Source organism: Onthophagus taurus, chromosome 1, assembly GCF_036711975.1.
Source record: "Onthophagus taurus isolate NC chromosome 1, IU_Otau_3.0, whole genome shotgun sequence".
Taxonomy (NCBI): Eukaryota; Metazoa; Arthropoda; class Insecta; order Coleoptera; family Scarabaeidae; genus Onthophagus; species Onthophagus taurus.
In genome coordinates, this window is record NC_091966.1 from 42,646,466 (window position 1) to 42,672,815 (window position 26,350).

At 38.3% G+C, this 26,350-nt stretch overlaps 1 protein-coding gene and 1 long non-coding RNA gene across 3 annotated transcripts in view; one reads left to right on the plus strand and one right to left on the minus strand.

Moving 5' to 3' along the window:
* LOC139432645 (uncharacterized) overlaps window positions 1-26,350 on the minus strand; it is an 82,625-nt gene that overhangs the window by 51,666 nt on the left and 4,609 nt on the right. Inside the window, exons 2-4 of the long non-coding RNA XR_011642393.1 lie at window positions 18,082-18,705; window positions 17,401-18,018; window positions 11,968-12,238 (exon numbers count right to left, since the gene is read on the minus strand). This is a non-coding gene — a long non-coding RNA (uncharacterized lncRNA). The remainder of the gene's footprint in view (window positions 1-11,967; window positions 12,239-17,400; window positions 18,019-18,081; window positions 18,706-26,350) is intronic.
* The window catches only part of LOC111419863 (unconventional myosin-IXb-like dachs), a 98,282-nt gene that overhangs the window by 45,317 nt on the left and 26,615 nt on the right, over window positions 1-26,350 (plus strand). The window contains exon 1 of one of the 2 annotated variants that reach the window (XM_071201389.1): window positions 19,057-19,418. The exons of the other annotated variant lie outside the window; for it this stretch is intronic. Within the exon in view, the coding sequence (XP_071057490.1) occupies window positions 19,328-19,418 (91 nt within the window). The 5' untranslated portion in view covers window positions 19,057-19,327. Of the gene's footprint in view, window positions 1-19,056; window positions 19,419-26,350 lie in introns of those variants that run through there. 2 annotated transcript variants of the gene reach the window in all.

Below are 26,350 nucleotides of genomic sequence, written 5' to 3' on the forward strand. Positions count from 1 at the left end.
CTTGGTCGCAAGCGACCTCGGCTACTGTTAATATGATGGTGTATAACGGTTATAGGGTGTAGATTGATGGATTTATAGAGATAGAATGTAGCGCCTCGGCCGCAAGTGACCTTGAACACTATCTCATTAACAGTGTATATTGTAGCGTCTCGGCTATTATTTCTTTAACGATGTAGATTATAGGGCCTGGGTTGCTTACTCTTCATGGAGATAAAATGCACCGCCTTGGTTGCAAGCGACCTCGGCTACTGTTACTATAATGGTGTATAACGGTTATAGGGTGTAGATTGATGGATAAGTGTTTATAGAGATAGAATGTAGCGGCTCGGCCGCAAGTGACCTTGAACACTATCTCATCAACAATGTATATTGTAGCGTCTCGGCTATTATTTCTTTAACGGTGTAGATTATAGGGCCTGGGTTGCTTACTCTTTATGGAGATAGAATGCACCGCCTTGGTCGCAAGCGACCTCGGCTACTGTTACTATAATGGTGTATAACGGTTATAGGGTGTAGATTGATGGATAAGTGTTTATAGAGATAGAATGTAGCGGCTCGGCCGCAAGTGACCTTGAACACTATCTCATCAACAATGTATATTGTAGCGTCTCGGCTATTATTTCTTTAACGGTGTAGATTATAGGGCCTGGGTTGCTTACTCTTTATGGAGATAGAATGCACCGCCTTGGTCGCAAGCGACCTCGGCTACTGTTACTATAATGGTGTATAACGGTTATAGGATGTAGATTGATGGATAAGTGTTTATAGAGATAGAATGTAGCGGCTCGGCCGCAAGTGACCTTGAACACTATCTCATCAACAATGTATATTGTAGCGTCTCGGCTATTATTTCTTTAACGGTGTAGATTATAGGGCCTGGGTTGCTTACTCTTTATGGAGATAGAATGCACCGCCTTGGTCGCAAGCGACCTCGGCTACTGTTACTATAATGGTGTATAACGGTTATAGGGTGTAGATTGATGGATAAGTGTTTATAGAGATAGAATGTAGCGGCTCGGCCGCAAGTGACCTTGAACACTATCTCATCAACAATGTATATTGTAGCGTCTCGGCTATTATTTCTTTAACGGTGTAGATTATAGGGCCTGGGTTGCTTACTCTTTATGGAGATAGAATGCACCGCCTTGGTCGCAAGCGACCTCGGCTACTGTTACTATAATGGTGTATAACGGTTATAGGATGTAGATTGATGGATAAGTGTTTATAGAGATAGAATGTAGCGCCTCGGCCGCAAGTGACCTTGAACACTATCTCATCTACAGTGTATATTGTAGCGTCTCGGCTATTATTTCTTTAACGGTGTAGATTATAGGGCCTAGGTTGCTTACTCTTCATGGAGATAGAATGCACCGCCTTGGTCGCAAGCGACCTCGGCTACTGTTACTATAATGGTGTATAACGGTTATAGGACGTAGATTGATGGATAAGTGTTTATAGAGATAGAATGTAGCGCCTCGGCCGCAAGTAACTTTGGATACTATCTCATTAACAGTGTACATTATAGCGTCTCGGCTATTATTTCTTTAACGGTGTAGATTATAGGGCCTGGATTGCTTACTCTTTATGGAGATAGAATGCACCGCCTCAGTCTCGGCTACTGTTACTATAATGATGTATAACGGTTATAGGGTGTAGATTGATGGATAAGTGTTTATAGAGATAGAATGTAGCGCCTCGGCCGCAAGTAACCTTGGATACTATCTCATTAACAGTGTACATTATAACGTCTCGGTTATTATTTCTTTAACGGTATAGATTATAGGGCCTGGGTTGCTTACTCTTTATGGAGATAGAATGCACCGCCTTGGTCGCAAGCGACCTCGGTTACTGTTACTATAATGGTGTATAACGGTTATAAGGTGTAGATTGATGGATAAGTGTTTATAGAGATAGAATGTAGCGCCTCGGTCGCAAGTAACCTTGGATACTATCTCATTAACAGTGTACATTATAACGTCTCGGTTATTATTTCTTTAACGGTATAGATTATAGGGCCTGGGTTGCTTACTCTTTATGGAGATAGAATGTACCGCCTTGGTCGCAAGCGACCTCGGTTACTGTTACTATAATGGTGTATAACGGTTATAAGGTGTAGATTGATGGATAAGTGTTTATAGAGACAGAATGTAGCGGCTCGGCCGCAAGTGACCTTGAACACTATCTCATCAACAGTGTATATTGTAGCGTCTCGGCTATTATTTCTTTAACGGTGTAGATTATAGGGTCTGGGTTGCTTACTCTTCATGGAGATAGAATGCACCGCCTTGGTCGCAAGCGACCTCGGCTACTGTTATTATAATGGTGTATAACGGTTATAGGGTGTAGATTGTTGGATAAGTGTTTATAGAGATAGAATGTAGCGCCTCGGCCGCAAGTGACCTTGGATACTATCTCATTAACAGTGTACATTATAGCGTCTCGGTTATTATTTCTTTAACGGTGTAGATTATAGGGCCTGGGTTGCTTACTCTTTGTGGAGATAGAATGCACCGCCTCGGCTACTGTTACTATAATGGTGTATAACGGTTATAAGGTATAGATTGATAAGTCTTTATGCAGATAGAATATAACGCCTCGGCTACTATCTCATTAATGGTGTACATTGCTTTGGTTGGTTAGTCTTTATGGAGATAGAATGTAGCGCCTCGGTTGCAAGCGACCTCGGCTCCTATCACTATAATAGAGTATAACGGTTATAGGATGTAGATTGATGGATAAGTGTTCATGGAGATAGAATGTAACGCCTTGGTCGCACGCCGTTTTCATTTACTGTTAATTAGTGTTTAATTACCTACTTTTGTACAATTACATGTCAATCGCTTAATTTTTGTGTTACGATGTTTTCAACCTTTTTATTCTGTTTTAAGAAACCGTTTCTGACGTAAGTTTTTATAGGTTATATAAATCGGCTTTTATTTTAAGACTTTATACACTGTTGGAAATAATTCACGAGCACACCCTATATAATCTGAACGCGTGAAGATAAATCCATAATATTTGCGGAGAACAAAGGTTTACTGTAGACGAGTTTATTCAGGGAGTTTCGAGTTGTTCCGTCGCGGCATTTTTGACTGAGCTGCCCTTCCAAGTGGAACATTCCGTCGCTATGGAGACCGAAGTGGATGGAAAATACCGGTCGTTTTTACTGTGGTGTGAGGGACCACATTGTTATCGTACTCTGTGCGCAATGGATGGGCGATCGCGTTACTTAAGCGAGTTTGAACGAGGAATGTTTGTGGGTATGCACATTGAGGGTGTATCGTTCCGTGAAATTGCGCGTCGTCTCGAGCGGTCGTTATCGGCAGTGCAACTGGCATAGCGAGAATGGTCTGAGGTAGGACATAGGTACCTACAGCCGCGGCCGGGACGGCCCTGCGCGACCACAGTACACGAGGATCGCACTCTTGTGCTCAGCGCTTTAGCGTCGTGTGCGTCCTCCTCAAGGCAACTTGGAGCTGTTTGCCCACTGGCAGGGGAAAGCGCACTCACTACGCAAACTGTACGGCGGCGTTTGGTAGATAGTGGACTGGCGCGCGCGTCGTGCGATACAGCGGATTCCAGTAATACCCGAGCACCGCAGCATACGTCATGAGAGGGTCGACGCTAGGCATTAGTAGGTTGCCGAGTAGAGGGACATTTTGTTTTCCGATTAATCAAGATTCGAATTGAGCACTGGTGATGCGCGAATTTTAGTTCGTCGGAGCCGTGATGATCGTCTACTCGAGCAGTGTGTGCAAGAACGCCCTATTCACCGACAACCGAGCACTATGGTATGGGGTGCGATTACATATGGTGGACGTACACGTCTGCTGCGTGTATAGCAGACCATGACTGGTCAATGATACGTAGATGAGGTGCTACGGTCCGTTGTGCTTCCCTATGTTCGGCGGCTCCCATGTCTGCTATACATGCACGACAACGTACGACAGCACATCGGGCATGTTGTACAGACCTTTGTGGAAGAGCACCGTATACGAATACTTCCATGGCTAGCTCGGTTTCCGCATCTGAATCCGATCAAACATGTTTGGGACATGACTGGTCGGAGACTTCTACGTTATTCGGCTTTCTCGGCTAACGTTGAGGAGCTATGGAGGCGAGTTGAGGTGGCATGATTGGCCATCCCTCTCGCTACAATATAGCGACTTATAGACTCCATGCCACGTCGTGTAGCGATGGTACGCGAAGCTCACGGGGGATACTCTCGCTATTGATGTTTCTCCTCCCAGCAGAGTTGTGCCGTTCTCCATGTGAGAGTAAGTTATGCTACTTTAGTACTACTTCCATACCAAATTTTATTGCGCTAGACACACGCGTTCATTTTATGCAAGGTGTGCTCGTGAATTATTTCCAACAGTGTAATTGTAATTTGATTTTGTTCGTTGTGTTTGATAGGATCTCCTGATGATGATACTATAAGTATCGAAACCGGTAGAAAGAATAAAGTATATTACCGAGAAATACAATTTAATTGATTTTTACCTTATACATTTTTGGGTGATAAAACCGAAGAAAATTTCCTTCTGTCTTATTAACGGTGCACATTGTAGCGCCTCGGCCGTGAGCGACCTCGACTACTATAACACTGTTGATTATAGAGTCTGGACTGCTTACTCTTTATGGAGAGAAAATGTAGCGCCTTGGCTGCAAGCGACCTCGGCCACTATCTCATTCGCGGTATAGATTGTAGCACCTCGGCTGTTAGCATTATAACGGTGTAGATTATTAAATCTGGATTGTTAAGTCTTTATAAAAATATAAATAGCCGCAAGCGACCCCGGCTTTGAAATATATTTTCCCCTGTTTTCTGATAACAACTCGAATAGTCAATATGTAGACATCTAGGCATACTTTACTCAATTCACTTTTATCAAGAAGTTGTTTTAGTTCAAAATCTCATTTGTAATGTATAATGTATTAACGGGGTCCAGTTTTAATTAATTCAATTAATAAGTCATAGTATTCATTGAATTATGTTTATTTCTTTAAAAAATGTTGGTTTTGTATGTAATGAAACGAAATATCTCCGGTTAAAATTCCGAATGGTGGTCGTCGTTGTTGTTGGATTCAACCGAAAAAGCCGAGACGATAACGAGATACTTAGCAGGAACCGTGTACAGACATAATGGCCCGTCGCCGTTGTCGAGTACGGTTCCAGTGAACTTCTTGTGATAAAACGCGCGATAAACAAAGGCGACAGCAAAGGGGGATCCCCTTTTTGTCAAACAACCAAAGCCACAGGTGTACCAATTAAAATTTTCTGCGTCGTGCTGAAGCCGGCCCAGTTTTACTTCTTCGGTTTCAATTATGCGAAACAATGACGCTCGTTTCTTCGCCAATTACCAACACAAAATAATTAATCCCTCTTTTACCAAACTTGGAGATCAAGTTTTTCTTTAATTAATTCTTGTTAACTGTTTGTAAACAATATTATGTATAATATAAAATAACTTTTTTTTTATTTTGCGCTATTAAGCTCTTCACCTTTACAGCACTTGGAAATTAAATTAGTTAATTCCGCTTTTAATGGGCAATTTGTGCTGGATCGATTACTGAAATCAAGAGATTCGTTCAAATTGGCCGTGCGACGGGGAAGATTACGTTTACGTCGACAACGGGTTGAAGAATCACCACAACCGGCAATTTAGTCTGTCCTAAATTGGTTTCGTAATTTACATCGAAGTTAACGCGGAAAGCACCCAATAAATGCTTCCTAATTCGGATAATTTATAAATTTATAAATGTTCTTAGAAAAATGATTTGGCAATAATCGTTATTTGAGGTTATAATAACGTTGAATGTGAAATTTGAGTTAAACCACGTTAATAGTTAAAATCCGTTAGTAGTTAGCGTAAACGTCTCGAGATATCGTAAAATCCTTACGATATTATCGTAGTAAAGTCGCGATCAATTCAATATAACCACCGAAGGTGGCCGTAAATAATATCGTACGGCGAGACTCGTTCACTTTACATAAAAGCAAATTGGTTAAAACCACATTTAAAAAAAGTTGAGATAAAATGAATCCGATAATATATGCTAATCCTTTAAAAACTATCGTTTCATTTAATATAATACAGGGTCGCTGATATGTATGCAACGGTCAGTTATCTCCTAACGTAAGATAGCTAGCAAAAAATTTTGAGATACGGAAGTTTTAGTGTTTTTTTTAAATCTATTACAATAAGGACAAATTAAGTATACAGAGTCAGTCACAAAGTTACGTTTTCTTTAATGGAACAACCTGTATACAGGGTGTCCCGCAACGATTGTACAATACTGCATCAGCGTATTCTCTGATCGAAAACAGACAAGAAAAGTCTAATAAACATAGGTCCGAAAATGGACCAATTTCGAGATATTCAAAGTTTTAGTTTCATAAGCTGACCTATTGTAAACATCATTAATTCTAACGATTTAGATGCAGTAATTATATGATTACCATGGTTACGATGGTTAAGATAAAGTTTAATAAATAATAAGATAATATTAAGTTAATTAATACAGTTCATTAATAATTTAACAAAAGAAGTAACAAAGATTGTCGAAGAAAATCGCTCAACCAGCATAAAAACAACGAATATTTAACAAATTGGAAAAGATTCATGTCATAATAAATGTTCAATATGCGCACCATTTACTTCTAAACACAAACGGATACGTTTTCTAAATGAACTTCTAATGCGTTCAAAGATACCAGGAATTTGTTTTACTGTGTCAAATGCGTTACTAATTTTATTCTTCAAATCCTGCACATTTTGAACGTCTTCAGAATAAACAATTTGTTTTAAATGTCCCCAAAACCAAAAATCTAACGGATTTAAATCTGGTGAACGAGGTGGCCCTCCTCGGCCAATCCACTTATTGCCAAATCTGTTATTTAAGTATGCTCGAGTAGCGCGTGCATAATCGTGCATAAAGTAGCAATCTTCTAGAATTTGTTGAGGTAATTCATCAAATGCCTCTGTAAGGTCATTTTGTAAAAAATGTATGTAGGCATCGGCTGTCAATCTCTTTGGAAGAAAAAATGGATCTAATAACTGATCACCTATAACTCCAGCCCATACATTAACACTGAATCGCCACTGATGATGAGTTTCTAGTATTGCATGGGGATTTTCATTGCTCCAAACGTGCGCATTATGAATATTAAAAATTCCGCTTTGAGTAAATGTTGCTTCATCCGTAAATACAATGTTTATGGGAAAGTCGACGTTTACTACCTCTTCCTGTATGGCCCACCTACAAAAAATCTCTCTTTTTTCGCCATCATTTTCTGTTAGAGCTTGAACGGTGTTGTAATGATAAGGATAAAGCAACTGCTCCCTTAAAATGCGGTGAACGGTTGTTTTGTTAATGTTTTCTTGTGCAGAAATTCTTCTAATGCTGGTTGAGGCATTTCCATCGACTCTTCTCAAAACTGCTTCTTCTAATTCCACCGGCCTTGTGTAATATCTCTCCGTGGAATGGCTGTGGGTTACGCTTCCCGTTTCTTTTAATCTGAGAAATAGTCTGCTAAAGGTGTGACTATTAGGCAATCGTCTGTTCGGGAACCTTTGCGCGTAATGACGAGCTGCTAACGACGCATTTCCATCAGCTAGTCCGTAACAATACACCATATTCGCCATCTCTTCCTTGGAGTAATTAATAGGAGCCATACTTAATAGTTTTATTAAAGTAAATAGTAAAATAATAATTTCGTGAAGTATTATTATTATTTTTTGATTAGACAACTTATCGTAATCATAGTAACGACTTAATTATTATAAAAACAAATTTAAATTCATGATGTTAACAATATCAACTTAAGAAACTAAATCTTTGAATATCTCAAAAATGGTACATTTTCGGATCTATGTTTATTAGGCTTTTTTTGTTTATTTTTGATCATAGAATACTCCGATGCAGTTTTGTACAATCGTTGCGGGACACCCTGTATATCTAATATTTAGCCACAAGCATAAACAACATCGTGGTCTTGTAAAATTATAATTAAGTGAATTTGAACATTAAACGCCTGTAATAAAAGTTGAAAGAAAAGAAAAATTGAATATGATAAGAAAAAGGACAGAAATTGTATGACGTGGTTTTCCTGATGATGGCGTCGAGCGGAAACCGGTAGAAACCAAAAAATAAAAATAAAAATTTTCTTCATTAAAGTACGATACTTATTTATTGCCATCCATTAAGCACACTATGATAAAAGAGAATCAAACAAACAACCTGTATATTATTCCAAATTTCGGTTCATCTCAAAATTCTAAACAAAATTCATGTTAACTTAACCGTCTTCCAGATATCGAGCTTTCAAAAATTTACGAATTTATCTAATTAGTGACGTAATTTATCTTTGGGCGCAAATTATTGAAACTATTTTTGTAGTCGTTGCTATGGAGATGAAAAACTTTCAAAGGTAACTTCATGAATTATGAACATAAACGACTAAAATATTTTTGTGTAATTTATAAGAGTGATCTTCAAAGTTCAATATCTCAAAAACAGTTGAGTTTAGGTTTATGATGTGCTACATGAATAGACTTTAAAAAAATACTAATATTTTTGTATCTTAAGATTTTTTGCTAGCTATTTTACTTTAGGAGATAACCGAACGTTTCCATACATATCAGCGACCTGTATATTAATATACAGTGAATTTTACTTAAGATGTAATATACAAAAATATATTCCCATAGAAACCAGGACATACCTACTTACTTTATCCCACATAAAATGCAATATGTCAATGTAATTGACAATTGCAGTAAAACCTCAATATAACGGATGAATACAGGGAACGCAGTGTCCGTTATAGCTCAATAAAAATATACAACAATCTAGCGCTGAATAATAATTAAAACTAGAATTAACACTAGACCTAGAACTAGAAACATTCGGGATTAGCGTCTGACACATAGACCATAACAACAGCTGGGCGTGGAAAATGGTGTGACGTAGTTTGCGGGCAGGCTGTCACAACAATGTATGTAGCAGTCCTGTTAGATTCTACTGTCCTTGCGCCCAGCTGTTGTTGTGGTCTATGCGTTTGCTGTGTATTTTTAGAGGCTATATCATAGACGTATCCATATGTTTGAAATTTTATGTTTTTAGACATATTAATGCCAGGCGTGGCAAGTAGTGCGGGCAACCAACCCGTAGTGGGCTACAAAAATACAAAGGATGTGTACAGTCCTGTTAGATTCTACTGTCCTTGGTGTTCGCCAAGATTTAAACAATGAGTAGTCTTCTGCATGTAGTATCTTGTTTTTTGGGAGCAATATATAGAACTCCATTATCGATATGTGGTTTTGTACATATAGTATATATCCAGTATTTCAAGCAATATTCAGTATTTTCCAAGATTCAGACAATGACATACAGTATTTAGTTTTTTGATAGCAATATCTAGTATTCTGTAATTGATAAGTGGTCTTTTGCAAACAGTATATATTTTTTTTCAAGCAATATACAGTGTTTGTGAAGTTTCAAACAGTTAGTAGTTTTCTGCATGCAGTACCTTGTTTTCTGACAACATTATCAAGTGCTCTATAATCAATATGTGCTGTTCTGTAACTAAGATAAATCCTTTTTCAAACAATAATCAGTATTTTCCATGATTCATATCTAGTGTTTTGACAGCAATATCTAGTTTTCTGCCAATAATATCAAGTCCTCTGTAATCAATATGTCGTATCCTGCGCGCTGTAATATCAAGCAATATACAGTATTTGTCAAGTTTCAAACAGTAATTCTGAGTATGACTGTGTTTTCGCTTATAGTTCATGGTATTAATGTCGCCTGCGTAGGAAGTCAATTCTAAGGTCTTATTAATCAGCAAATTTTCTTTACCAATGTCTATGTTTTACTATGTATTCCAGAACCAGCTTGTTTTAAGCCTTGTTTCAAGATTTTCGAGATATTAAACATATTCTTCTTCAAGCAATATTCAGTATTTGTCAAGTTTCAAACAATGATTAGTCTTCTCCACACAGTATCTAGTTTTCTGGAAATAATATCAAGTCTTTTGTAATCAATATGTGGTCTTCTGCAAACAGAATATCAAGAAATATACAATATTTGTCAAGTTTTAAACAGTAATTCTGAGTATACCTGTGTTTTCGCTTATAGTTCATGGTATTAATATCACCTGCGTAGGAAATAAGTTCTAAGGTCTTATTAATCAGCAACTTTCTTTACCAATGTCTGTTTTACTATGTATTCCAGAACCAGCTTGTTTTAAGCCTTGTTTCAAGATTTTCGAGATATTAAACATATTCTTCTTCAAGCAATATTCAGTATTTGTCAAGTTTCAAACAATGATTAGTCTTCTCCACACAGTATCTAGTTTTCTGGCAGTTTTCTGGAAATAATATCAAGTCTTTTGTAATCACTATGTGGTCTTCTGCAAACAAAATATCAAGCAATATACAGTGTTTGTCAAGTTCCAAACAGTAATTCTGAGTATGCTTATAGCCCATGATATGGCAATCAGTTCTAAGGTCTTATTAATCAGCAAATTTTCTTTTTTTTCTTCTTACTATGTATTCCAAAACCAGCTAGTTTTAAGATTTGCGAGATTTTAAATATATCTGTTTGTTTTAATTATTAAACACGAAGCTTAAACGTTTGACTAATTCAATTAAATTAATTGAGTTAATTAATTCTTTTGCTTTAATTGACTTAATTACTTTAATTAAGTTTACTCATCTACTTTATTATCTCGTAGTTTTCGCCCCATTACTTCCTTGGCGATTTCTTTGCGTTACATAGTTTTATTATTTATTTAAATTTTTTTTTATGGAAATGCTTTAAAGAGAAATTGTTGAAAAACAAAAATAACATGGTTGATATTCCCCCGAAGCTATCGATGGGCAACGACTAAAGTGGATACGCTAATTATTTTGCAGCTTTCACGGTACCGTCGCGGAATGCGCGCTTAATGCGATTCTCTGGCACACAATACCTTTTACGATCGCCAGGCGAGCAATAAGCATAAAACAATTAATTTTATTATGTACTATTTTCCTCTTGAAAATCGCTGGGAGACCAAGTAAAATGAGAAACGCAAAAAAAAATTTCTCGTTTATGGTGCGTTTCCCCATCGAGATAGGCAACTTATAAAACACGGGTTTAACTCAATCCTTTCTTATCGACTTGTAACTTTTGGCGCGGATTAAGAGATGGCGACAATTTGAAATTTTTTTTTATTGAGTGCAATTAAAACTTTTTAGAGGTACAAATCGAAAGCTGTCCGGAAATTCTTGAGTACGCAGGAATGCGTGCCCAATAAAGTAAACGGTCGTTGAACATTTTTGCCTTGTCATTGTCTTCTAATGAATTGCCAATTAATAAAGTGTCTAACATTCCGCATTTCTTGCTTTAATCCTCTTCGTAAGAAATTATAATTGTCTTAAAATGAGTCCAAACACGCTCAGTTTATCTTATTTTTATTTTTAGTTATTCCGTTCGTTTTCTATTCCCACCTGCATCAACTTGTATTGTATATACCGTTGTTGCGATAGCTATATAGCGTATTGTGCTGTATACAGCGACTTGACTACGGCACGAAACTAAAGTATTGCGTGGGAGTGTTGGGTTTGCTGCCGCTTCTTTTTTTGCCGCAAAGGAAACCGAGCCATTCGAATCCCATAACATTTTCTAATGACGATGGTACGCCCAGATCTTTTCCTCCTTCTTCTCCACTTTAGCTGCTGCGATTACAAACCCGCTTCGGCTTCGACTTCGGCTCTTTTAAAGGCAGAATCTAGCATGTAGCTCTTTTGTGTTATAGTAAAGCTTTCACCTCGTGCATACAATTAGGTGATGTAATAATAGTTGCGTGGCTATTTTTATTTTTTGAACATATATCGATGATGCAACGATATTTTTATTTAAAATTTAATTCCCCTCTTACACAAGTGATTGAAGAGAATTACTTTAATTGCTCACCTCATTTCATTAATCCTCTTTTTTAACGAAACCAAATTTTTTTTCCCCCAAACTTCGGTTGGCACCGCTCCCTATACCTTATACATTGAGGCGTGACGTCACGGCTTCCGCTCCAGAACTCTCATTATTACTCTACTGATTTAAATGAAAACATTGCGACTGCGCCCTCGTAATCTTTCAAAACCATCTCAACTCGCCAATTACCGCAGTTGCTTTCTTAGAATGGTGCGAGCTTCTTAGAAACATAATCTCATTTTGCTTTTCTTAGAAGCTAAAGAAAAAATAATAAAATAATTGTGTATTAGTTCAAATATTTTGTTATGAATCTATTAGTTGTGTTGGGTTATGTTATGATTAAACGTTCGTTAAAAGTCGATTAGTAAGCGTTCGCACAGCAGCTCAATCGTTTTGACGATGACTTTCTCGGTGTTGTGGTCGCACGAGAGACCAAACGAAAGAAGGAACGAACGCGGTTTCATCAGGCGGCGTGGTGCAGGCAGCCAATGACCCAAGCAGGCTCGGCGCATACAATGGCCTGCATATTACCACCGTCTCTTCGCCGACGACGACGACGGCACGAGACATACCAAGAAAAAGGAGGCGCTAGACGAAGGAAAAAGAGAAAGAAAACGATGAAAATGGAAAGAAATGAATCCCGGCGCGACGTTTATTATGTTGTCACGTTTACTTCCAAGTCTTCTAACGAATTCTCAATTAAATTTTTTTTATCTCAATCATGTCTTTGGTTAAAAGTAGGTTAACGTTAATGGTTAAAAAACGATGATTGAAAGATTTAAAAAATTTTATCTCCATAAAAGTTCCGTTACAATTAGTTCAAGCACGGAAAATTAACTTTTTTCCGGTTTTAAAACTCACCTTAAGATAACAAGAGGCATACAAAATTCTACACAGTACAAATTCAAAGTAGTACACTTCAACATATCACTCGAATATGTTGTCGATCTAAACGCAACTTTAATGAAGATATCCTAAATACTGAGATTGCTCACTAAACAGAGGAAATTGGAACACTTAAAACCACACCATATTTGCAACAGTCCATTAACCTTTGCTCTAGAAGTGAAATATCTTGGACAAAGGACTAACTTGGAAATCACACTTTTTGTTGCAAAACCAAAAAAGCACCGATTGTACTCACCCAGTGTCGAAGGGCAATTGAGATTACCTAGGGATTAAATTCAAGGTTACAATGTGGATCTAAGATGGTGCTAAGACCTATGGTAGCTCTCGGAGCCATAGTTTGGTGCTCAACTCTAAACCATGCCTATAAGGCTAAATTGCTGCATCAATTACAACGAGTCGCCATGAGATTGACACCTACGATCGCGCTGGAGACTATACTGAGCCGACGTGCAGCCCCTAGATATTTTTATCAAAAGTCTTTAACGAACCCCAGAACAACTTAGGCAAAAAGCTGACCATCTACACTGATGGATTAAAGAAGGCTGGAGTCTCCGAGCGGAAATTTTCTTGCACGATCTCCAGCTACACCTTTCCACTTCGTTAGGGTCGTACTGCACGACTGCTCAGGTTGAAATAACTATTATAAATATATCAGTCAATGTGATCATCGACTCCAAAAAAGTTGGCAAAAACGTTGTAATCTGCACAGATAGCAAGCAGGCTATGCTGGCGATTAGTAGGCATCGAACTACACCATCGTTAGTGAAGTCCTGTCGGCAATCACTTGAAGAGGCTAACGTTTATAACAACGTCACAATAAAGTGGCGGAAAGGACATACCGGAAATAAGAGACACGATCATGCGGATCCTTTGAACCGTTTGTATCTCTAACTTTTAATGCATCATCAAAGCTGCTCAACTCCATCTCCTATCGAGCTTTGTGCGATAGATGGGATGATAATGTGGGGATGTACAAAGGACCCGTTAGGGCCTAAGTGCTGTGAAGGAATTCACTCCCACGTGAATATATACATACATACATGAAGAAATCTGTCCAAATGGTTAGATATGCAGATAACCTTCGTCCTTGGCAGATCAATGGAAGCGATCAGGGAATCTTTTGGAAACTTCAAAACCGCTGGAAGCGAAGTTGGACCAAGAATCAATGGAGACAAACCCGAATTTCTGATTTCAATAAGAGATGGATATATCGTGTCACAATTGAAGACTACAACTTCCAAGTAGTGGACAACTTCAGCTACCTGGGCAATAATGTAAACACCGAAAACGATGAGACTCGGGAGAAACAAAAATGACTAGTCACCGGAAACCTGAGAAAACTCACCACGGGCAATGAAGTTACCCTATGGTGAGTTCCAGTTCACAAAGATATTATGGGTAATGAAACTGGCTTTATTTGGTTGGGTTACAGAACCGCTACAGATCCCAACCCAACTGTGGACTGCAAAAAGTACTACTACTAAAAGCTATACTAACTAAAAGCAATACTAAGGTTCATCAAGAACCTAGATCTGCCCAAAACTTTTGAAGAGCTTAAGTTATAAAAATTTTTATAGGTCACGGTGGTGAGAGGACTCGCTCCATTCATCCTCTCAGCACTAAAAAAAGGCACCGGAAATCGTGCATTCTACTACCTATTACGTATCATAAGATTCCGCAATATTCATAAAAATATCAAACTTCCCACATATAATACTGTTATCTCTACAGTGATATGGTACGGAAGCAAACCATAGGGTATTACAAAAAAAAATCGACATTTGTACAATGCATGTTTCTGAGACAAGTGATCAGCAATGATCAGTAGATTGTCGAAATGAAATTCTGGAAGAAAGTGGCCGGAAACCGAGATGGTTGGAGACAAAGCATTGAGGAAACATAAACACTAAGTTAAGCAACATTTAATTCACAATTTATGGTATACCGAAGTATATTTCAGGACTAGTGGAATACTGTTTATCATCCTCATATTTCAGTTGGCACCTTTGTCACCGATTATAGTCAATATTGCATTAAGATGTTTGAAGAAGTAGCGTTAAAGAAGAGTCCGTAAAAACCAAAGGTATGGTTTCAATTCGTGCATGATAACTTTGTGATCTAGCAGCATGAAAAACTTGCAACACCCCATAATCAAATTTACTATGAAAACGGAAGCGAATTGTTGTATATTTTTATTGAACTAAAACCAGAACTAACTCTAGTCCTAAAACTAGAATCATTCGGGTTTAGCCGTCTTTAAAGACGTGCGGCTAAACCCGAATATTTCTAGTTCTAGGTTTAGTGTTAGTTTTAGTGGCAGTTTTAAGTAGAGCTAGTTGACAGTAGGGCTCTCTAGTGTCTAGGCATCTAAGTTGTGTATTGTTATTGATCTAAAACTAGAACTAACACTAGACCTAGAATAATTTTAGTTCTAGGTCTAGTGTTATTCAGTGCTAGTTGTTGTATATTTTTATTGCAATAAAAGTAGAACTAACACTAGACCTAGAACTAGAATCATTCGGGTTTAGCCGTCTTTAAAGACGTGCGGCTAAGCCCGAATGTTTCTAGTTCTAGGTCTAGTGATAGTTCTAGTGACAGTTCTAAGTAGCGCTAGTTGGCATTAAATAACCTTAGGTTGTGTATTGCTATTGAACTAAAACTAGAACTAACTCTAGATCTAGAACTAGAATCATTCGGGCTTAGCCGTCTTTAAAGACGTGCGGCTAAGCCCGAATGTTTCTGGTTCTAGGTCTAGTGTTAGTTCTAGTGACAGTTCTAAGTAGCGCTAGTTGGTACTAAATAGCCTTAGGTTGTGTATTGTTATTGAATTAAAACTAGAACTAACAGTAGACCTAGAACTAGAATCATTCGGACTTAGCCGTCTTTAAAGACGTGCGGCTAAGCCCAAATGGTTCTAGTTCTAGGTCTAGTGTTAGTTCTAGTGACAGTTCTAAGTAGCGCTAGTTGGCACTAAATAGCCTTAGGTTGTGTATAGCTATTGAACTAAAACTAGAACTAACTCTAGATCTAGAACTAGAATCATTCGGGCTTAGCCGTCTTTAAAGACGTGCGGCTAAGCCCGAATGTTTCTAGTTCTAGGTCTAGTGTTAGTTCTACTGACATTCTAAGTAGCGCTAGATGGCACTAAATAGCCTTAGGTTGTGTATTGTTATTGAATTAAAACTTGAACTAACTCTAGACCTAGAACTAGAATCATTCAGGCTTAGTCGTCTTTAAAGACGTGCGGCTAAGCCCAAATGTTTCTAGTTCTAGGTCTAGTGTTAGTTCTAGTGGCAGTTTTAAGTAACGCTAGTTGACACTAGTGCTATCTGGTGTCTAGGTATCTAGGTTGTGTATTGTTATTGATCCAAAACTAGGTCTAGTACTAGTTTTAGTTTTATTGTTATTCAGTGCTAGATTGTTGTATATTTTTATTGCAATAAAAGTAGAACTAACAATAGACCTAGAACTAGAATCATTCGGGTTTAGCCGTCTTTAAAGACGTCCGGCTAAGCCCGAATGTTTCTAGTTCTAGGTCTAGTGTTAGTTCTAGTGGCAGTTCTAAGTAGCGTTAGTTGGCATTAAATAGCCTTAGGTTGTGTATTGCTATTGAACTAAAACTAGAACTAACTCTAGATCTAGAATTAGAATCATTCGGGCTTAGCCGTCTTTAAAGACGTGCGGCTAAGCCCGAATGTTTCTAGTTCTAGGTCTAGTGTTATTTCTAGTGGCAGTTTTAAGTAGCGCTAGTTGGCATTAGATAGTTTTAGGTTGTGTATTGCTATTAAACTAAAACTAGAACTAACTCTAGATCTAGAACTAGAATCATTCCGGCTTAGCCGTCTTTAAAGACGTGCGGCTAAGCCCGGATGTTTCTAGTTCTAGGTCTAGTGTTGGTTCTAGTGACAGTTCTAAGTAGCACTAGTTGGCATTAAATAGCGTTAGATTGTGTATTGTTATTGAACTAAAAGGCGAAATAAAGATGACGTTACACGTAGTAGTCGACTATTATGGCAGTAACGACCGAAGTGTGTGGTTTGACTGTTAGCATCAAAATTTACGTGTAATGTCTATTGCCATAGCAGTGAACTGCCACTAAAGCTACTGCCACAGCTAGAAAATTTTCTGTTTTCGGTATAGCAGTAGCGTTATGCGTAAATTTGATGATTAACATGCCAATTTGACGTTAACAGTTAAACCACGAGCCTCCGTAATTATCGCCATAGCAATATAGACTGCTCCATTTGGAATGTAGTGCCATTGAAGAAGAAGAATTATAGATCTTATCCAAATTTAGTGTCTGGAATTATCTTTCCCCTACAACTAGACATTTCTAAACTAGAAGCATTTTTCTTATGGTATCATTAAAAACGGTGCATTGACGATGATTTGGGGAACTTTGATTTGAACAGGCTGGAGGATTGTTATGTTGGCAATATCTCATAGCTGAATGTCTTTGGAACCACGAAAATGATCCAATTTATTTTATTAAGCTTTGTGCCGACTTACTTGAGAAAGATTCGGGACGATGTCGAAGGTTGTCAAAGAAGACATTAACTGCTTTCCAGGTGAAGTTTGAAGGACATCATTCTTGAAATTTCCCCGCTTTCAGTGTAAAGAAGAAGATTCAGTCTTCAACGAAATCTTTAACATAGTCAGATACAAAAACGATATAACATATAAAAGAATTAATTGCACTAAAATTATTTTGGAGACAATTATAAGTCTCAACCCTTTAAAAATAAATTAACAGGCCATCATTAATATTCTGTAACACCTCCACGCCTCGTCCTTGAATTAAATTGCCCTATATTTCTAGTAAACTGCTCAACTTTCGCTCCTCACACTTCACCCGCAAAGATATTCGTGTTGACCTATACCTTCTGGTTTAAGGTAACCAAATCGTGTTTTTGTTTGTTTTACTCGATTAACACTAAAAAATAAGTATTAAAAAAAGTTTTTATAATTTCAGTATAGAAGTATTTTATCTGGTTAAGCAACGAATGGTTATGGGTGAGGCAAGATGCGTGTGGTCTACTCCCAATTCGAGCCGATCCCATTGTGAACTTGCCACTCTCCTCCCTTTCTCTCTCTTTTCTTTATTAACGTAAAATAAATGTACTCCACCTATACATATATAATATATTTTCTTACAAGATGAAGATTTAAGGTTGAAATCATCTTAGACACCTTAAATCAATTTCTTCTTGTTTTTATTTCCCCATCGCATTCTTTTATAGAACAAGAAAAAGAATGTTGGGTTTTCATAAGTTGATTGAAGTGCGCAAGCGCTCGAAAGGGCGTAAAGCCAGAACCTGTTGATGGACCTTTACGTTCGTCGCTCGACGCATCGTTGAATCCTTCGACCCCAAGAACTCGAGTTAAGAGTATTCCGTCTCGTTTCGGAGCTGTTTATTTACTTCTTTTCTCGCGGAGGCCGAATAATAATCGGCCGGTGCTGAAATTCCTGCGTCATGGAATTCGGGTCAAGGAATGCTAAAATATGGGGTTATTAATATCGAAATAAAAGGACGAATTTGATTTTTGCATAAATAAAAATCCAGGATGTGAATAAGATAAATCTTAGTTTTTTTAAATTCATTCAAAATGTTTGCCGAAGTAGTTTTGAATAGACTAAAGGAGGTTTCTTTGGTGGACCTTTTGAAGCCTGCGGCACGAAAGGACAAAGGAGACCGACTCTACAGATCCAAGGACAACACAATGGGACAAAGATTTGCGAGTTCTGTTCGTTTCCTTTTTCGATTTAGATCCTCCTCGGGTTGTGTTGTTCTCGTTGGGAATTCTTTTTTCTTACTGGAAAGTAAAAAAATTTCAATTAATACGAAGAAATAATTTTTAAAGGTACCTAAACGAATTTTGATTTTAATTATGAAAAAAATTAAAGTTAATTTTTTTGTTTTCTTTTGAGAAGGTGTTTTTCGAAGAAAAATCTTTTTGGGTCGCCGTTGGCGGTTCCTCTTCTTCTTCGACGTCCTTACAGGTGTATCCTCCGTCGTCGTCGTCGTCGTCGCGCACAGGTGAGCGTGGCACACGGGCGGGTCTAGAGAGGAGAACGAACGACGAAGACGTCGAGGGGGGATCGAGGGGGAAACCGTCCGCGCTCCGGGAGACCGAGGAGCCCCGTCTCGCAGGTAGCGGCCCTCAGTCCGTGCTTTTCCGCGCCCGGAACGTGCCACAACCGCCGTCGGATAACCAAGTGCAGTGTTAAAACTCCAAAAAGAAATTACCCACGTTTTTTAAACCACCCACAATTAACGAAAACAATTTTTGTTATCTCAACACCATGTGACACTAAATCAAAATTGACAAAGTTAAAAAAAAAAAAACAAACTTTATTCCATTAGTATTATTATGTGTTTAGTATGGGAGAGCGGCGGCGATATGGCATGAGCTTAGCACGCGACGCTCACCCAAAATGGCTACGTTAGGGCTCTCAAAAGTCTTTATATTGGACAAGTACTTTACCGAGTTGCAAAAATTCTGGGAGACGGAAAAGAAGCTGCAAGGTTTGTTGTTATGTTAAAAAAGCGCGCTAAAGCTATCTTTTTCTGCTTCGTCGATTCTTGTTTACGTATAGGGTAGGGTGTGCACTCTCGAAGACCTGTACCGTATAAAGTTGGGGTCTCAGCGGGGTGACCTGTTACAAAACCTGTTTGCAATCTATTCGAGAAAACTTTACCGCTTTACTAACAACATCCGATCATTACTTGTATTTTTGTATTTTTACTTAAATCGAGTATAAACATAAAGTTTTAAAATTAAAACGTTGTTTTAATTACTTCCGGTTTGTAATACTCGATGTATCTTAAGATAACCTCATCGTGTTTGGTCTCATTTTAAAGCATTTTTAAACCGTATCAATAAAAATTGATGTTTTAAATGCATCATTTTTGTTTGGTCTCTTTGTAAACTGAATGGTCGCTTTGTTAAAGAAGGTAATGGACCAGAACAAGAGCAGCACAAGGAGAGTGATACGATCAACAAAACCGGCTATCAAGCAATTGCTGAGAAGGAGGAGAACGTTTCTCACAGTAAATTAACACAGGAAACTCTCTCTCTCTCGCCGAGATAAAATAATAGTAATTTTAATAGAAAAGATCCCGGTTCTTCTCTTCTTTTTACTGTTTAGGCTTTAGACATGGGTAAACAATCGCTTGCGGAGAAAATTTGCACCGTTTGCGGTCATGATGGTTACATTGGTTATGACATCTGTTGGTGTTACTTCAATTTTCCGTTATTTCTTCGTGCTGAGATGGTTTTAGAGGTACATGAAATTGTAAAAGTAGGACATATTAAAGAAAAAAAATTTTTTGATCTGCAGTTTGTAGCAAATTATACATCGTTGAATGAATACTAAGTCATCCTAAACTGTCAATCTAATGCTAAATTCCTTGTATCAAATGAAGGACTACGTTTCATCCAACTCCAATAAATTATACCACACACAACTAAAACGGTGAAATTTAGTGTAATGATCTAGACTTGAATTGCGCATCCTTCCTGAAATCAAAGCATGTATAATCTTATCTCGTGAAAGAACGCTTACAACAAAATAAGAAAACAAGATTTTTTGTCGATGCCAAAACACTACACAGTGTTTCTTTTTTGTGATCTGCTGAAATAGAACCCCATTCTTGATGTACCTCAGATGATGCTTCTCATCTATTAGAAACGCAAAAGTCGATTTCTAAATGTAACGATTGACATGGTTATCTTGATTGTGAGATAAATATTTTTGCTATAACTGTCAGTAGAAATAATCAGCAACATAACTGCCTTCAGCTCATTCTGGCTTTGTCTCATCATAAGCCACAGAAAGAATGTTATCAATATGCGCATCTTGTAAAGGTGAAAAGAAAATAGTAACAATTTATAAAAGCTCAATGTTGACTGAGTCAACTGATACCAAATCACCAAGGCAAATTACATGATTGAGCAGCATGTCCGAATGATAAAATATTATTATCAAAATAACCAGCCTTTCAAAAACGTTTGGTACAATCAGCAAGATCCATACATTAAAGGAACTCGAGGCAGTCAATTCCTTACTATGCACAAGAGCACGGACTTTTGCAGACTTCAGTTCACCAGGTGGCAATGTACTTTTTCTTGTGTTCTTTTCCATCGACCGATGTCCTCAAATCAACATAACCCAAGCCATCTCTCAAATTCATTTGGACATCGTCCCTAAGATCGATACGATTCTGCCCTCCATTCAAAATCTTCCTCGTCATCTATCAATAACAACACCTTAATCCTAGAAAGCTAAACCGTTCAAAAGTAACGTTAAAGCTAAAGTATCGTAAAATTTACGACTGAAAAAAAATGTAATAAAAAATACTTCTAGATACAAATTTTGACATTAATGAATACAATTAGTCAAAATATATCATTGGAAACATGTTTAGGTCAAAATTGGAAATTACAAGTCCTCAACGCAATCGATACAGCACTTTTGTTGTCACAAATTGTTCGTGGTAGGTTTTGAAGAAGGTCCTGTCTGATACCGAAACTTTCAAGATATCCGTAATAGATTGCCGGAGTTTGCGAGTCAAAATTTAACCGCTGCTGAAACCCTATAAGGTTATGGTATATTTTCATGGAAAATTTTCTTCTTGAAATCGGTTTCTGACTTTTCACAACATTAGTGACATAAATGATATATGCATTAACAAGTACAATGTTCAGAATGCCATAAGAATGCCCTCGTTTAGTCTTGCGAACGGCTAAAGCCGAATGGTTTTAGTTCTAGATCGAGTGTGAGTTCTATTGACAGTTCTAAGTAGCACTAGTTTGCACTAAATAGTCTTAGGTTGTGTATTATTATTGAACTAAAATTAGAACTAACACTAGACCTAGAACTAGAAATATTCGGGTTTAGCTGAATGTGTTAGTGTTAGTTCTAGTTTTACCTATTATTCAGTGCTAGATTGTTGTATATTTTTATTGAACGAAAACTAGAACTAAATCTGATGTTACACGTAGCAGTCGACTGCTATGGCGGTAACTACGGAGGGGTGTTACATTGGTTATGCCATCTGTTGGTGTTAATTCAATTTTCCGTTACTTCTTCGTGCGGAGATGATTTTAGAGGTACATGAAATAGTAAAAGTAGGACAATTAAAGAAAAAAAATTTTTCAGAAAACGTTTAAACACTATTTGATAATTATAGAGACCATTAGAAAGCTTCTGGACACTTTTGGACATCACTAGACCTAGAATTAGAAACATTCGGGTTTAGCCGTCTTGAGAGACGAATGATTCTAGTTCTAGGTCGACTATTAGTTCTAGTGACAGTGTTAAGTAACGTTAGTAAGCACTAGATAGCGCTAGATTGTATGTTGTTATTGAACTAAAACTAGAATGTTTCTAGTTGTAGGTCTAGTGTTTGTTCTAGATTTATTTGTTATTCAACGCCAGATTGTTGTATATCTTTATTGAACTTGTAATTTTTACGATAGTTTAGCTTTCTAGGGTTAAGCGTAAATAACAGAACTGAAGTTTCGTTTTTGCTGACAATATTGTAAAAGAGAATCTTAATATTTTTGCCATTTCACATTACACCTAATTTCGAACTTGTTCGTAATTATCTTATAGCACAAGTATATTTGAAACTCCATCAGCTGGTATATGATATATATGGCCTCGGCTTTACCACATTACATTACATTACATTACATTACATAGAATACATATCGGGTAGGCGGACCAACCAACCTTGCACCGCGACCCTAAGGATCTATTGTACCCCGATAGATATCATTATCAAATTTCACCGTGCAGTCCAATGCTCTTAACGAACATTAATACCTTGCTCGGCGAAAGGTCATTCAGATCTTTTGAGGAGATAAACTGCGACCCAAAAATCGAGAATCTGATACGGTTAACGGCAGGGCAGTGGCATAAAACATGCTCAACCGTCTCTGCTTCCTCCGCACATAGTCGGCATTCAACATCGTCGGCTAAACCCAACAAGTTGAGGTGTGCTTTTAATCGGCAGTGCCCAGTAAAAACACCCATTAGAACTTTTATGCTACTACGGGCAAGTCCCAAAATATTCCCGGGTTTGACAGTGGCGATGTTAATAAACACCTTAGCATGTCTCATTCCAGGAGAACTGGTCGACAGTAGGCGAAGTCTCTCTTCAGCCCACAGTCCAATCCTATATTTGGCCATCGCAAATGATACACCAACTGCTGGTTCCGGTCCCACAAACGCTTCAGCGCTGCCATCTCGTGTTAGCTTATCTGCCGCTTCATTGCCAGCAACACCAGAGTGACCCGGGACCCAGATCAGAGAGACTCTGTTATCACAACTCAGTGTGTTTAATGTTCTCTTACAATCATTAACCAGAGCCGACACCGTTTTCACGGCTTGCAGCGCCTGGAGAGCGGCTTGACTGTCTGAGAAGATTCGTACTGTCATGTTCAATAGGAAATACTTCCGCCTGGAATACAGTACAGTACGTACCCAGGCTGTAGGCTTGCTTAATTCGAGGTGTCTGGCAGTATACTCCTGCTCCTACCCCTTCAGGCGTTTTTGATTCATCTGTGTACAAGCAAATGTCTGCCCGAACCAGAGAATTTTCATTTTCGATCCAGGACTGCCGCTCAGGCAGTACAATCTGGTATCGAGCATTAATCACTGATAGTGATACCGCCAAATCTGACGGCATTGATAGCACAGTATCAGTGCTTATAATGTCTTCCGCAGCCCATTGGTAGGACATGTCGGAACAGTTTTGAGCATATTGCTTAAATCTGTAAATGGTTGTTCTAGCCACTTTCTCAATATGCAAATGCAGAGGAGATAGGCCAAGCAGAACCTCCATTGCTAGAGTTGGCGTTGTGCCTATCGCACCAGAGATTGCCAATCCAGCTACTCGTTGAATTCGTGAAAGTTTACTGATAGCTGAAGTCTGTCGGACTTTCCTATACCAGGCTGCTGCTCCGTATGTGATCATAGGTCTAACCACAGTCACATAGAGCCAGTACAGTCTTTCAGGGGTAAGACCCCAACTTTTTCCACAAAGACTGTGACAAGTCCACAAGGATAGTCTAGCTTTGTGCAAAACTCCCTGCAAATGACCATTCCATGACAGGGTTTTGTCTAGGATTACTCCTAGATATTTAACTTCCTTTGAGAATGGAATTTCTTCACCTTGGATAGTTGGGCGAATTAGTCCATCCAACTTTCGCTTCCTGGTGAAGGGCACAACAATTGTCTTTTGCGGGTTTATTGAGAGGTTCTCTCCCTTACACCAAGCGCAAATGGTATCTAAGGTCACCTGGAGGACTTTAGATATCCTCGGCAAACAGGTTCCTTTGACCATAACGACAATGTCATCAGCATAAGCTTGTATTTCCACACTAACGGCTTCGACTATCGCAATCAGATCGTCAACTAGGAGGGACCACAGCAGGGGAGATAACACCCCTCCCTGCGGGCAGCCACCTCCCGGCCTGAAGCGTATCGTATCACCGTGGAGTGAAGTAGAAACTATTCTACTATCTAGCATATTGCGGATCCAATCCGCTATAGTTGCTTCCACTCCCCTGTCAAGAGCAGCTCTTTCAAGAGATTGTGGTATTGCGTTGTTGAACGCTCCCTCTATATCCAGAAACGCACAAACCAAGATTTCTTTATCCTGCAGCATCCTGGATACTCTACCAACTAAGTTGTGTAGAGCCAATTCTGCTGATTTTCCCGCTTGATAAGCATACTGGTGGCGACTCAGTGGACCAGATACCAATGGCACCGTACGGATATACCGTTCCATAACTTTTTCAAGGGTTTTCAGCAGAAATGACGTTAGGCTGATGGGTCGAAAGGCATTAGGAGTAGGGACCGAACGGCCCGCTTTGGGTATGTAAGATACCCGTACCTTAGTCCATTCTGCCGGCACATATTTCCAGGCGACACTCGCTCTGAAAATTTTTACCAAAATTGGCAACAACAAAGACCTCCCCTGCTGTAACAAAGCAGGAAAGATATTGTCTTCTCCAGGCGATTTGAACGGCTTAAACGTTTGAATTGCCTGGTCCACGGATGTGTAAGTGACGACTTTTCTAGCCACACTCCAATCCGTATTTGAGGGGCGCTTTGCCTTGCAGGAATAGCCCGCTGTGGCATTATCGGCCCTCATCATCAGGCTTCCTGGGAAGTGGCTTTACCACATAAAATTGACTCATCTACATTGCTAGCAGCAAAGTCACAGTGATTAACATTATATCAACTTGAAACTAGATGTCATATTAAGTAGCCTCGTGACTAATTAAGTGATTTATATCATATACTATCAGATACTGGTTATCATATCGATCTATTTATTAGCTAGGCATCCCACTTGTGCATCTTAAGTATTACATGTTCCATATTGTGTATTATAAATTATGCATGATCTTCTAAACAGATCTAAACCTGGTTTCTGCTGAGGATTTTTGAGTATTTTATTGGCATAGTAGCAGTGAGCGCCTCTCATGACTCTTATTGCCATTCCAAGATAAAGATATATATTATTATTATTAATTCCAAACTTCTTGCAGCCTGATAAATTAGATTTAGATGAATCAGTTCTCATAATTACCGAACAAAATTAATTATTAACTACTAAGGTTAATGAATTTGATGAAAATTTTCGTTTTTAGGATATAATCTTGTCATAGGGACAGGTTTTTAAAAACATTGAATATTTTATAAATCGGTTAAAAAAACAAAATTATAGAATTTTAAGCCTCTTTTAATTCGTCGATTAAATTGCAATTACATCCAATGCCGAGAACGTATTCTCACGGCAAACAAACACCGAGAGAAGCTCTTGCGCAATGTTAAGTGCCTCTGGGCTGCTGCTGCATCCGGCGACCGCAGAAAACAGCTACGGCATCGTCGTCGTCACTCGGGCAAAAGTGCAAAGGCGTCGAGTTGTGCAACTATTACAAAACTGCTAATTGATATCGCCCAATGATTCATAACTTCATCTAAATCCTTTTGCGCTTTCTCCTCTCATCTATAATCATTACTTAATAAATTAAGAAGATTAATCGATCAGTTAGAATTTTGATTTTAACCGAAATCATTTCCTAGAGGTTTTATATAATCGCAACGGAGTTGGAGTAACAATGTGAGTTTTCGATACATGTATAGGTTGTGTCATAATCAGATTTCTGTACAAACAAGTTCGCTGCGAGATACAATCAAATCCTATCGGCTTTGTGAACCGTATTCGGGACCAATTAACGCAGCTGCGTTCGTTTCATGTTCAAATTCGACACAGATAGACAACGGCGGCGCCTAAAGAAAGCGCGCAACTTTTCAAAGACAACAAAACCGGACGAGAAATTACGCAATACCAAATAATGGTTGTAACGTAGGAAATTAATTTTTCAATTTAACTCTAAAATCGCATTGAACGACATAATTTTAAATCTAAATTCGCCT